This window comes from Nilaparvata lugens, chromosome 4 (assembly GCF_014356525.2).
Source record: "Nilaparvata lugens isolate BPH chromosome 4, ASM1435652v1, whole genome shotgun sequence".
Classification (NCBI taxonomy): Eukaryota; Metazoa; Arthropoda; class Insecta; order Hemiptera; family Delphacidae; genus Nilaparvata; species Nilaparvata lugens.
In genome coordinates, this window is record NC_052507.1 from 50,759,694 (window position 1) to 50,773,915 (window position 14,222).

The window sequence follows — 14,222 nt, forward strand, 5'->3', positions numbered from 1 at the left end:
CAAACTCTAATCAAACTACACATTTACCTGTATTTGTGTTTTCACTTTTTCACGTATAATCTATAGGCTACATATAGACAAAAATGAATGCTGAATAACTATTAGGTTTGCTATAAATTCAAGAACTTCATGATCAATAATATTGATCAACTCCTGCAGGCAACAAATTATACAAAAATATATTTTTTGAGTTAATAAATAAATTCCAAACCCCTAACCCAAGGGTTGGAACTTGGTTTACGGTTGCAAGCATGCAACTGGAAAATTCATAATGTAAACCTCCACCTTGTGTTACATAATTTTTCAAAGATCTTGTTCAGGAAAGATCAGCTGCACAAATTCGGAGTTCATATCATAATTATTGGCAAATTGTTATATAGTCCATATTATATCTGACTAACCAATTAGCATATTCACTTAATCGTAATCGATGGAACGAATTATTTTGAATTTAGATAATTTGAAAATCCCAATCGAATATGAGATTGAACGTAGCAGAGGACTCTATTGAGTAGTAGATTTGAATTTTCGTTTTTGATTTTGGATTTTGATTTTTACAATTGGAAAATTCGATTATTTTTTAGCAACGTGGGTGAGTCGATGCCCCAGCCAAGATGATGAGTCATTTCCAGAGGGGAGCCCGGGACAAGGCGCCAAGCAACTCACCAAAATACAAAAAGATAAGCTTCGACATTTCTTTTCAAACGTTTTCGACATTGATAAGGATGATCTGATATCCACCCAAGACTTTGATTCGTTCAGTGAGGTTTGTAGGAGATAATATGTACTGTTTTCAATTTTTATTAATCTATATTAGCTTCTGACATTTGATAGTATTCGAAATTGAAGATTCTTAGGAAAAAAATTAAATAGGTAGTTCATTAGGTAATTATTCACCTAATTACTTGATTAATATATTGAATACTTAATTAGTAAATTAAATTACTAAGTTATTCGCCTATTAAAAATTATTTAATTAAATAGTTTGTGAAAGAAATTATTTTGATTGTAAAATTATTCAATTTCTAGAATGGATTATTTTGTTTCATTAATTATTTTTATAGTTACATGCCTTAAAATGTCTTTGGGTATTATTTCAGACTTTAAATTTATTCATCTTGATAACTATTGTAAAAAGCTATACAAAAAACAATATTTTCATTGTTCAATAAACTATTATGCTGGATTGGATATAAGACTAATATACAGTAGACTATGATTTTCTAATAAATTGGAAATAAATTATAATATTTTTTCAGAGACTCAAACACTTTGCAGACTGGACAGATAATTCAAGTGAATTTTCTACTTTACAACAAGTGCAGCAAGGCTTTGTTGATGATTTCATTCTCACAAAGAATGCGGATAAAGGTGAATATTCAATCATATTATTCATTTTAGAAGTTTTAAATTTGTAAAAAGTGTTATATAGGCTCATGGCATAAGCTTAAAGGGAAAGATTCCTCTAAGTTTTTGGTATGTTTACGGCTATTTGTAGGGATATGAATATGAGTATTGAATATAAATTTATCTTTCTGATTATTAAAACAAAAACCATCAAAAGTATTCACCGAAAATACACTATTTGAAAATAAATATTAAATGATTGAAAATATGAGATTAATAGCTATCACTGGAAAGTACTTTATACACAATTATAAAGAACACAAATTTCAAGGATCATAAACAAGAAAATCTAACTTTGATAAAACGATGTAATATTTTTAACAAAAGTAAGTATTCTGATTAATAATTTTACTTATAATATTTGTGACCGTAGGCACTCTCTTATCGAAATTGTAATTAAATTTTTGGTTTACTATTTTAAGAGTTGGTTCTGCATTTTTTTAATTGCAGAAGTGTTCAATACTCGACTGGAAAAAGAAATAGTTACAATAGAAGAATGGTTGGACGTTTGGGGAAATTTGCTACAACAAGCGAGAAATGTGCACGATCTACCAGTCTGGTTGCAATATTTGCCGAAATTAATTTTTCGTGCCATAAATAAGTCAGGTAGGCCAAATGCAACGGAAAAACCTAAATATTTTTCAAATAATTCGTTTTTGCTTAATCCCCATTATTATAATCTCTCTATAGGATTGTGCGAGGGATACAATATAGTACCTAAAGTTTTACGTAGATTCCAAATCACCGAAAAGTGGATTCATAAAAATGTTTTAGAGTTTTTACAGTATAAATTCATTGAATGTGTTCAGCTTGGTCTCCCCACTGTCGGAGTCCCCCTCCCCACCGGAAAATCTCTCGTTGAAGAAGGTGCTCTTCAGTAGCTATGATATTTTTCATAAGAGTCTCTGGTTTGTATATCTAATTTTAGTTATCAAGGAAAATTTAAAATGCATGTATTGAAATTATCATTAGCCTACTCAATTCAATTAATCATTCAAACACAAGTTATCATTTCATAATTAACAACTATTAATTTGTAATTTATAATTATATTGTGTTAGTAGTAAGGTAACTCACGTTGAAAATAGTTAAAGAATAAAGTATTGTACTTTACATATACATTATGTTGTAATGTTTGTTCGCTCCTCCCATCTTATTAACATCAGCTCTATAAATTTGTTTCAATTTTTCAGGTTCGGGTAAAATATCACGCGAAGAGCTGAGCTCATTCTATTCATCAGTTTTAGGTTTTAGTACTCACAGAGTGGAGGAAATAATTGATGAAGCCTACAATGCAATGACAGCTGTAAGTAAATTCGAGAAGTTGAAAGTCATTCAAAGTAATAATAGCTATCATTTATTAAATGAATATAAGTAATTTAAACTTGAATAATATTTAAAATATAGGTAGTTGGATGGGATGAAATTAAAAGTAACTCATAGGCCTACTTGTATTACAAAAGTGTATTTTTCTCTGAGAAATTCACACAATTTTGGGAAATTATTGGTGAATGTGCTGTCGTAGTTTTCTTCACTCAATCTTAAAATCTCACAATATTGTGAATTATTGTAGAATTTCCTTATATCACTTAAAGTGGACTAGTGCACTTAAAGTGGAAAAACTAATAATCTTTTGATTGAATAATTCAGTACCTTTCTTTCTTGTTTTTTTTCTTCAAAATACTAACCCATTGGGTTTTTAAATCAAAAATCTAAAAAGTATATCTATGAAAATAAATGAGTAATTTTCCATATTTCGAACACAAACTTATTTGTAATAGAAATATTGATAAGTGGCGAAGAGTTTTGACTAAGTTATTGTAATACATAATATCTTAAATCAAGGTGTATTTTTTATTTCAGAACGGAGATTACCCATTGACGTACTCAATTTACCGATTATGCTTCGCCAATTTTCTCCTAGGCAGAAATCCAAATGGCTCAGGCCAGTACATTTTCGGATTTATGACAAAAAGCTTGGATTCCTTCCCTGTTGACTACAGTGCTATGAATACACCGCCAGAGGAGCTTGAACAATACTCACCGAGCAAAAAAAGCAATAGACACTCTGTTATAGTATGATATTAATAGATTAAAATTTGAATTATTACTCCTAAAATACTATTATATATTTATTGATGAATAATTATTTATTTACACATGTAAATACTGTACCAACATGGTAGAGACGAGTAATATGTTAATTATCTCCCAATTTTTTAATTCAAGTTAGAATTTATTAATGCTAGTCAATTGAGTTTTTTATTTAAGTAGTCCTAATTCTATTGAAGAAAAACAAACAAGTTTTTAAAAATAACGATTTATACAATTAAGATGGTTTCGTAGTAATAAAAAAAACAGTAAAGAGCCTCACAATACAAACGATCTACACAACCTTTAGACGCTTTCAAATGGTTTGGATAACTTTTAACTTGAGAAACATGAATTTTGTACATTTTTCGGTGTCTGACAGGACTGCACAGGCTAATTCTTGTGCTATGGGCTGTAGCCTTATTAACTTTTTGGTCAGGCCCTTACTAGAATTTATCGTAGCTTGAATTTTAATATTTTCAAAAATTTGAAAACTGTTGCAGATTTAAGCTAAATGATCCGTTTTTTGAAGCAATCGCTTGATATTTTCTTCGCATTGTTTAATAAATTATTCATGATTGAACATTTTGTATAACATTGAAGATTGACAAAGCAGTTTATTTTGTAACATTTGGGATTAAACCAAACGGGGATTCTATTTTTCATGAAAAATTCGAAGTTACTTATAATTTATTTGATAAATATATGAAATTCATAAAAAATTGGATAACAAGAAATAATTCTTTGCAATTATTCACTGGAATAATTCATTGCTAAGTTGAGCATAGAATAATATAGGAAAATCTTCATATAAAATAGTAGTGCTTGTGAATGTTTTCTCTGAGGTTGAAATTAGTACCGTATACTGTACATATTTCGAATTTTTACAGAAAAGATCTACAAGGCATGTATAAAAATATTAATAAGAAATTAACAATAATATTGTACAACTTAGGCCAAAGATCATTTTAAAAGCTGAAAATATGTTAATAAGAACTACCTATGTACGAAGGTTTATTCGCTTTGTAACACAGCTTATATTGCATTACAGTGTCAAATATATTATCGTATTATAATCAATGATAATAAATGAATTTCCTTGAATTTATTATGTACTTTCATTCTGTTATATTGATTGACAACAATTACAGCTGATAATATATACAATGCTTATGAACTATATAATTATATGCTGAGTGATAGTTCATTACTCAAAATGAACTGTTCATTGATTGTGTTCATGGGAGGTTGCGGTACATTTACGATATCGACCAAGGACACGGAAATGCGTTCGGTGGGAGCTTTTGACAGTTCAGGTACCGGTAGCCATCTTGGAACAGAGTGGAGTGGTGCATGCTCACTTGCACCGCTCAAAAAGTATGTTCCACAAAACCGGTACCAGGATCAACGCTTCTTATTGGTCGAGAGTTGAAGCGTTGGTTGTCTGCTGTTCTGTTAGGTTATTCTTCACATCCAGAATCTATAGACTAAAAAAGGATGAGACGTACGAAGTATTTTATTCCATTGATGGAATTAATTACAGAATAGCCGAAAAGCAAGAAATTACTCCGCTCTGTAAACGATTAATTTCAAAAGTGCGCGCCAAAAACTGTGAACCAGAATTCGATTTTCGTTCGGAGGGAGCAAGTTGTGGTGCACCCGTCACGTGGTTTCTGGTTACTGATCACTTCGCCGAAGCCGTACATGCACCGCAACCTCCCATGAACACAATCATTATGAATTAATATTGCTGTTATATGAATATATTATTTATATTCATATAGTAATCATCATTATGGTTTATCCCTATGGTCATTCAAAGCAATATCTTTGTATATAGTATGTATTGTTATTGAGGATAAATAATGAATATGAATCAATAGTAAACATTATATATTTATAAAATCATTCATATTCATACAGTAATCATCACATTGTGCTGTTTATCGTTGTGCTCGTCGAGAGCAGCATTGTCAGTAAACGTTTGACAGCAGAGCTGGCAATAGACAAGACTGTGCTGGCGAGTGATGTGTTTCTGCATGTCATTCTTTTCGGCAAATGTTCGCGCGCACACTGCACACACGAACGGACGCTCGGTGGTGTGCACACGTCGCACGTGCATTTGCAGGTTGCCTTTTCGATTGAATGTCTTGTGGCAGTGCTCGCACTCGAAAGTGGCCGAATGTTGCTTTATGTGCTGCTTCAGTGCGTTGGCGCTTTTCAATGACTTGTCGCACATTGTACACCTGCCAATAGAATTTCACAATAGAAAAAATAGAATTTCACAATAGAAATTCACAATATCGAGTCGTATAACGATGGGGACTCTTCGGTTCCAGGCTATATACTATGTATACTTTAATAAAAACAATATAAAAACTTGTAGTACCCTTTATTAAAACTTTAAAATAGTTTAACGACTAGTTTCGACCATAGATCATTGAAGTGATTTTATGTATACTTTTTATACAGGCTCTACTTTGTAGAGATGGTAAATTTTCAAATGGTGAAGTCGTTGAGTTTAGTGTGCCACAAGGATCCATACTTGGACCACTTTTATTTATGATATACATGACTTACAAGTTTGATAAGCAATTGTCACATCGAAAACCAGCCCTAACTTTTTGCCGACGATCTAGGTCTAATAGTGAATTGCTCTAATAAACAAAGGGTAGATACAGTGTTTGAGACAAGCACATTTGCTATAAGAGATTGGTGTGCATCAAAAGGTTCAAGCTTGAACCTACAAAAAAGCAACGATCTACAGTTCAGCTTCAACACCAGGTCCACCGACATAGGCTCTCTAAAGTTCTTGGGTTTTATGCTGGACACGAATTAAAATTGGTATAGCCATATAACATACATAGCTAGGAAGCTGAGTAAAGGTTTATTTGTATTGCGCAGGCTGAGACTTATTGTGAGCCATGATGTTTTATTGAATTTCTTATTGTCGGGTCCTCATGGTTTAAGGACCTTAAGTTTAAAATTTCAAGTCAATCGGTTAATTATGAATGGAGTTATCGTGTTCACAGACATACACACACACAGACCAATACCCAAAAATCATGTTTTTGGACTTAGGGGACCTTGAAACGTAGGCTATAGAAAACTTGAAATTGGGGTACCTTAATTTTTTTTGGAAAGCAATACATTCCTTAACTATGGTAGTAGGGCAAGGAAAGTGAAAATTCGAAATTTGAAAATAGGCCTATAACCTCGGTTAATGAAGAATCTTTATGCAAAATTTCAAATCAATCAGTCCAGTAGTTCAGACGTGATGATGTGTCAAACATAATTTTCCTACATCACGAACGTGTATGAGCCAGCTCTTTCCATTATTATAGTAAAGATGATTGATAGATGGATGATTTATCAGTCAGTATCTTTGAATGAGAATAACTTTTGAACGGTTTGAGAAATCGGTGCGGTTTTGATGCGACAGAAAATCAGTTATATTTATTCGAATAGGATCCCCAATCATACCTATCATCTAGTGTCCCTTTTGAAAGAAAAGTTCAGGTGCTTCTATACAACAACTGGAAGCATGATAAATTGGAAACTTGACGTAATGAAATCTTGTAGAACTGAAAATAGGCATAAATAACCATTCCTCAGTTAATTAAGAATCTATATGCAACATTTCAAATTAATCAGTTGAGTATATTTCAGACGTGATGATGTGTCAAACATAATTTCCTATTCCTTACGTGTATAAGCCAGTTCTTGCCTTTATTATAGTATAGAAAACTGAGTATAGTACATTATAGCTGAAGAATATAAATTATTACTTATTTTATTGTGATCTATTCATGTTTTTCTTATGGAAATCAATGATAGGCCACATCTACACGAAGACTATGTCCAATTATTTGTACTGGTGGCAAAATTTTACATTAAAAATGATTGATAAAATCCAAGTTCAATTGTAATGAAAACAAATGCCTTCAAAAAATAATTGATAATAATACGTTTCGAGGGAAAAAATTGGGAAGCATCGGGATTCGAGCCGAGGAACCATCGCTCCGTAAGCTAGCGTTTTACCGTTGCGCTACACTGTCGTTCGAAAATGATAGTCTTGTAACAGCATTATAACCTCCTCATAAAAAACACACTTTGGGCTGCAACAATATGTAGCCTATGGAACCTCATGTACGGTAGCATAGATGAATTTGAACATTAATTCTGAAAAATCTAGAAGGAAAATTGAAATTTGGGCTTCCAGGTGCACGAGATTGATATTTTTAGAATCTATGTGCAAAATTTGGAGATCTAAATCATTCCCGTTTTTCCGGTATGCAATCCACAAGTTGACATGTTTTGATGCGAACAAACGAACAAACACAACCCTAATCTCTCTTATACAGATTACTGTTACTAATTGTATTGTTGGACCTTTTCTAAAGCATTACGTTAAGTTTATTAGTATGGAGAATATACTTTGAAGCTAATCTTGCTATTTCCCTAGGAACTTTATTCACCACTCTACTAACACAAGCACTTCACTATGGTCTCTCACATTTATTAAAAATCTTACAGAAGCAAAATATTTCATCGTTATTCAAAATATGTCTTCTGCTGAAAGAGCACTGTTCAGAGCTGTCTTATTCTCTATCGAGTCTTCCATTTGATCCAATACTAAATTGGCAGTTGCTTTACTCAAACGAAAATGTTAATAAAAATTATTCTTCATTCCAGAAATATTATTTGAATGATTAGTTATCTGCCTAATATTTCTCACTTCTGGAACTAATATCACAATTTCCTAGTAATCATCATCTTAAATTTTATTGAAAACTTCAATCGCACCCTTAACATTACTCTTTTCCCTTTCTACTAATCCACAAGAACTTAAATTTTATCGCCTACAGCAGAATTTTTTTTTATCAACACAGCCTTTAAATATATCAATTTAAACCATATTTTTTGGTTAAAATCTCCAGTTTTGGTGTTTTTAAACATTTCTAGAGTTCAAACTTGAGACTGAGTTGAAACTGATAAACGGAAACTGAGAAACGGAATTGCTCAGATTTTGTTTACCTCAAACTTATACTGTACGAACGGGCGTGAATAAGGTGTATTTGACTTTATAATTATCAGGTTTCTTGACAAAGGAAAAGTTAAATATATTTGAACTAACTTACGGATATTGTTCATTTTGAGAGTGAGTTTGTTGGTGTTGGCGCTTGAGTGCCTCGGAGGAGAGAGCCTTGTCGCAGATGTGGCAGAGGTACGGCTTGTCTGTCTCATGGGTTGTCTTTCGGTGATAGGCCAGGCCGGAACGACCCGAAAACTGTTTGTCGCAGTCTTTGCATTGCAACAGATTTTTACTGACAGCAGCCGGCAACTGTTTTGATTCTGCAAAAATGAATGATTGATGAATACTTTATAGTGAGTGTTGCAGAGTTGAGTTAACGATGAGTTGGGGTTGGACTACAATAAAACCAATTGTCAAGCCTTCGAGTACACTAGTAAGCAGAAGCTAGAATAGAAATCGACTACCTCCGAAAACTGAAGGCAACTTCTTTCATCAATTTTAAAACAAAAATCCGTGACAAGACCTCCCATCATTTGTTGCCCATCGTATCGGTACTTGAGCTTGCTTTTGCAAAACAATGAAATAAAAACACATACCAATTGATAAAAATTTATTGCAGGAGAAACAATAAAATTCAGTGACACTGAATTTCAGAATGTCATAGCTGCAGATGAAAATTCCATCAAGTAGAACTGATTCTGATTCTTCAGTATTTCTTATCAACTAAAATTAATTCTGATGACATCCTGAATTTGGTCAGTTTTGTTGATATTAAGAAATGTTGGTTAGGCGGAAAAATAGAGAGAAAGTCTGGTTGATGAGAGGGGTAAATGAGATAATTAAGTGGCAGGGGAGAAAGTTTGTAAAGGGGGAATTTCCACAATAAAATCATTAGGGTGTGGGCGTTGTATTGATGTAGGTGAGTGAGGATGTTGTTTGATTGAGTTTTTCGATTAATAGATTCCAAATTCTCCAGTCAGTGCCCTTTCATAAAATTCAAGTATTTTTTCACACCTTTCTAAGGTCCTAGAAGATGTAATTAATGTTTTGAGAAACTTCACCATAGGTTGCTCATCCTCTGTCTGTAACCAGATGTTTTAAGTTGTAATTATAGATTAAAATGAATAGTAAAATGAATAATGTATGAAAATGTATAATGATAATATCATATTATGTCCAGTATAAGATATTTTCAGTTCAGATAGTGTCCAGTTTCGCAAGTCATATCTATATCTCATTTAATGTAGGTCAGTCCTTTACTTCTATACCCTTAAGGTACCTTTCAATATATACCCTCAATTAATTTTGGGGACATCCTGAATTTGGTCAGTTTTTCTCGTATTGAGATATGATGGATAAGTGGAAAAATAGAGAGATAGCCTGGTCGTTGAGAGGGGTAGATCATACCTTTTAATGTATAATGAAAAATGTAACCTAAATTTGGGAGAGAAATAGTACTACGAGTATCCTTAGTTTTTCTCTCCCAGTCAGTCCTCTCTTGTATAAATAATAAATGATTAATAATGAATAATGTTATAAGAATAATTTACTCTATAGCTATAGAAAAAACAGAGAATAATTTAGAAGGGTTACCTGAATCAGCGGTTTTTGAAGACGTCTGGTGTTGTTTTCGGTGGGAGAGAAGAGCTCCAATGGAAGGCAGACTGAGTTGACAGACGCCACACTTGAAGGTGCGCCCCACCTCGTGTCGACGCATGTGCGTGCGCAGGTCAGCGTGGCGCGCAAACCATTTGTCGCACTTGAAGCACCTGTTCACAAGCAAGCACATTCCCAATTAAAGTGGTTGAGCCATTTCTATTGGACTAAGCGTCATGTACCCAGAACCAGATCAAGAGCTAAGGCAATACTCACACTACCACAACTCAAATCGCGAAACGACTCCATACATTAGCGCTCCACATGAGTGATTTGTCAACTACGATGACAAAATTTCCAATTAGGAATCCAAACTAAATAATTCTAAATAATACGAACATATTGCCATTTTAATAAAAACTAAAACCTGACTCAATCTTTCCTCAGAAAAAACCTAACCTCAAATGATAAGACAATCACTGTTTAGATTTTTAGCCGTTCGTGAAATCCAGATCAATCCATTGGATACTCGCGACTGAGTTTCCTTGCGATTCGACATGTTGGTCGCAAAGAGACGTGAGACTTGACTATCATGTATGCTCAATAAAGTGAGGTTAGGATTTGAAGTGGAATAGCGAGAATAAAAAAGAGAACACATTCAAATTTATTGTAAAAGAAGTGAAATTACCTATTTAACATTATCAGAGGAAAGTTTGATTAAAATAAGCATTTTAAATGAGTCAAGTTGTAAAGTTTGAAAGATGGTTATTCGCGACTGGAGTCGTACGATTTGAGTGGTGCTAGTGTGAGTAGTGTATAAAGGTGGGCATTGTGTAATATTCACTTCAAACTGACAGCATTATTAATAAGAACAAAACATTAATGCTTCCCATTCAACCAATTCTGACAGTTTAAATTGCATCTCACCATGGATAAACAAACTGAAAAACGCAAGAGTTTAAAATGACAACTATATTGAAATCCACTTTTCACACTGTCAGCATTCCTTATAAATGACATCTATACTTCCTATTCAAACAATGCAGACAGTGTCAGTTTGAAATTAATCTCAGTTCAGGTAATTTAACTGAAAGTTTAGTAGTTTAGTAGTTCTACGTTCCAAAGGGTACGCGTAGAGGTAGCTTGAGTTTAAATAGCAAAAGATGAAGCAGTACTTTACCGAAACTAAAATTAATACTGGGGTCATACTGGAAAGATAGAGTTCGAAAGAAAATAGGTTTCTAGGATGGGTTTGGAATGGTAACTGACCGAGTATTTAAAAGAAACTTAAATCAACTGAAATAAATATTGCGGTCATAAGAAAGGAAAGAAAAGGGCTTGAAATGATAACTGTTCAAGCATTCAAATGGAAAGAAAATAATGCTAGCCTAGTATTAGTAAATTTGAGATTGTATTAGCATTAGTTGAAATGATATTTATTCACTTTATTCTTTATTCATTTATACAATAAGTACATTATCGAAATAATAGGGAGAGGAAAAATAAGGTAACCTTGTGTTTTCCTCTCCCAAATTAACACATAGTTATAGATAAAAAATATTTATTATTATCATAGTTACTATTCATAGAAATAGGTTAAGTCTTGTAGATCTTCAATTTACAAAAACATTTCAATCTTCAAATATTTTAACAAAGATATTAGAGTCACACTGGAAAGGTTGAATTTAAAGTAGCAACCCTTCATTTAACATTACTATTAAAATATGAAGTGAATTAGACTTAATTTAAAGAGCAATCCACCAAAGTGTTGGAAACTCACATTTAAGCCACACTTGAACCAGTTCGAACCATCGAACAACTGGTAAAACGGTTACTGTCTATTTGAGCAATTGTGTCTTTTTAAAACAGCGAGAATCGGTGCGGTGGGGAACAAAACGAGCGACTTACCGGTTTTTGGACAGAGAGCCGGCGCTTCGGTGTACGAGAGAGTGCTGACGCAGCAAAGCGCCACTATGGAACACTTTGCCACAACTACGACACGAGTAGGGCTTCAAACCCAGATGACTGTTGGTATGCTCCAACAGATCGGACCTAAAAACATCACTTGCTTACAAATATGACTATTATTGCACCAATTACAGAACGCACAACAGGTTACTTAAATCCAAATTCATGGAAAAAAACTGGGAAAAAATTCATATGTAACTCATGCAACAAAGTATTACTTTCAACACTGTACAAAATGACTAATGGACTGTCATTCGAGTGACCCATGATCGTTTCACTTTTTATGACGAGTTGAAGAGCAAGCAACGGAAAAACATTAATAGCCATAATCACTGACAAATAAATTTTCTATTTCCAATTCATTAAAAATATAAATCATAATTCAATTAAACTAAACCTCAGTGCAGAGGGTCGCTATATTTCTTGAAATTTTCTGACATCTTATTCGATACTATTTCCATACTTACATCCGTCAAATTTAATCTTTTATAAAAACCAGGAATAAAGTACTTGATAGCACCGATCCTTATGGAATACCTATGGTAATGTTACCAGGTTGACTTAGTGCCGGTTGCACAAAAGCTGGTTAAATTTCACGAGAACCAATCAGAGTAGCCTTCTTTTCGAAAAGGCCTTCTCTGTTTGATTCTTGTGAAATTAATCACGATTAAAATTTAACCGGCTTTAGAGCAACTGGGCCATAATGTATAATCCTTTTTTTTGCTGAGGGTGATGCCCACATGAGCTCTGGCTTGTGCGTGGGTAATGAGGCGGATGATAATGAGAGATGAATGAACCAACAGTTTCAAGTGGGTTCCGAACCTCCGGGAAGCGATTTTACAACTCATGAATCATATTCAGAGGAATTGGCTAAAGCGGTCACACTTTCAACGGGAGTACAAGGCGTACGATTCTAAACTTATCCTAAGAGACAGCTTATCAGCATCAAGACGTAAGATACCGGAAAAACGGAAATGATTTAGATCTCCAAATTTTGCACATAGATTCTAAAAATATCAATCTCGTGCACCTGGAAGCCCAAATTTCAATTTTCCTTCTAGATTTTTCAGAATTAATGTTCAAATTCATCTATGCTACCGTACTTGAAGTTTCATAGGCTACATTGTTGAGCCCTAAGTGTGTTTTTTTTATGAGGAGATTATAATGCTGTTACAAGACCGTGTAGCTAAACGGTAAAACGCTAGCTTACGGAGCGATGGTTCCTCGGTTCGAATCCCGATGCTTCCCAATTTTTTTTGTTCTTAATTTTTTCCCTCGAAACGTATTATTATCAATTATTTTTTGAAGGAATTTGTTTTCATTACAATTGAACTTGGATTTTGTCAACTTGTGCATACCGCAAAAACGGGAATGATTTAGATCTCCAAATTTTGCACAAAGATTCTAAAAATATCAATCTCGTGCACATGGAAGCCCAAATTTCAATTTTCCTTCTATATTTTTCATAATAAATGTTCAAATATCATTTATGAGACATACTGTTTCATACGACAAATTCACAAAATCATATGATAGAAATAATAATAAAAAAACAGCTGTTCTATTATTGCTTTCTACTTGATTCCACTTAACCTCAATAGAATTGTTTTGATAATTGATAAATATTTTCAATAATATTAATATTATTAATACAATAATAGTAATGTTTTGAAAATTTGATAATAAATATTTTTATATTTATTTCCTCCAGTCCGGAAGGTGAAGAGTTATGATCTCAGAAGACTGAAGGATCCTGTTGTACGGCAGATGGTGAGGAATGACTTGAATGAGAGATTGAGAGGGGGTGGAGATCTGGAGAGTGTGGAGGGGGATTGGCAATTGTAAAGGAAACAGTAAAAGGTATAAAAGATCAATACCTAAGAAGGGACCCAAGGAAATGTAGGTCATGGATGACTGATGAGATACTGGAACTTATGGAACTGAGGAAGAGTCACAAAGACAATCTTGTTGAGTATAGAAGGATACATACTATCATTAGAAGAAAGATCAGGGAGGCCAAGGAGAGAGAAAAGGTTGAACAGGGTCAGGAGATAGAGCTATATCAAAGTCGCTATGATAGCTTCAATGTCCATCGTAAAGTAAAGGAAGTGGCTCGGAAGTTCTG

The 14,222-nt window shown here is 33.4% G+C and overlaps 2 protein-coding genes across 3 annotated transcripts in view; one reads left to right on the forward strand and one right to left on the reverse strand.

Moving 5' to 3' along the window:
- Positions 1–584: 584 nt before the first annotated feature.
- LOC111055015 lies at positions 585–4,882 on the forward strand (the record flags this gene model as incomplete). The annotated part of the gene is given in 5 exon segments (XM_022342157.2): positions 585–766; positions 1,260–1,371; positions 1,858–2,013; positions 2,601–2,713; positions 3,271–4,882. Coding segments are annotated over 5 exon segments (782 nt in total), but the record flags the coding sequence as incomplete, so codon positions are not given.
- A 492-nt stretch (positions 4,883–5,374) lies between these two features.
- The window catches only part of LOC111055016 (gastrula zinc finger protein XlCGF26.1), a 36,214-nt gene continuing 27,366 nt past the window's right edge, over positions 5,375–14,222 (reverse strand). For both annotated transcript variants that reach the window (XM_039425753.1, XM_039425754.1), the window contains 4 exons: positions 12,038–12,181; positions 10,127–10,302; positions 8,640–8,853; positions 5,375–5,744 (listed from right to left, as the gene is read on the reverse strand). In XM_039425753.1, the coding sequence (XP_039281687.1) occupies positions 5,414–5,744; positions 8,640–8,853; positions 10,127–10,302; positions 12,038–12,181 (865 nt within the window). In that variant the 3' untranslated portion in view covers positions 5,375–5,413. The remainder of the gene's footprint in view (positions 5,745–8,639; positions 8,854–10,126; positions 10,303–12,037; positions 12,182–14,222) is intronic.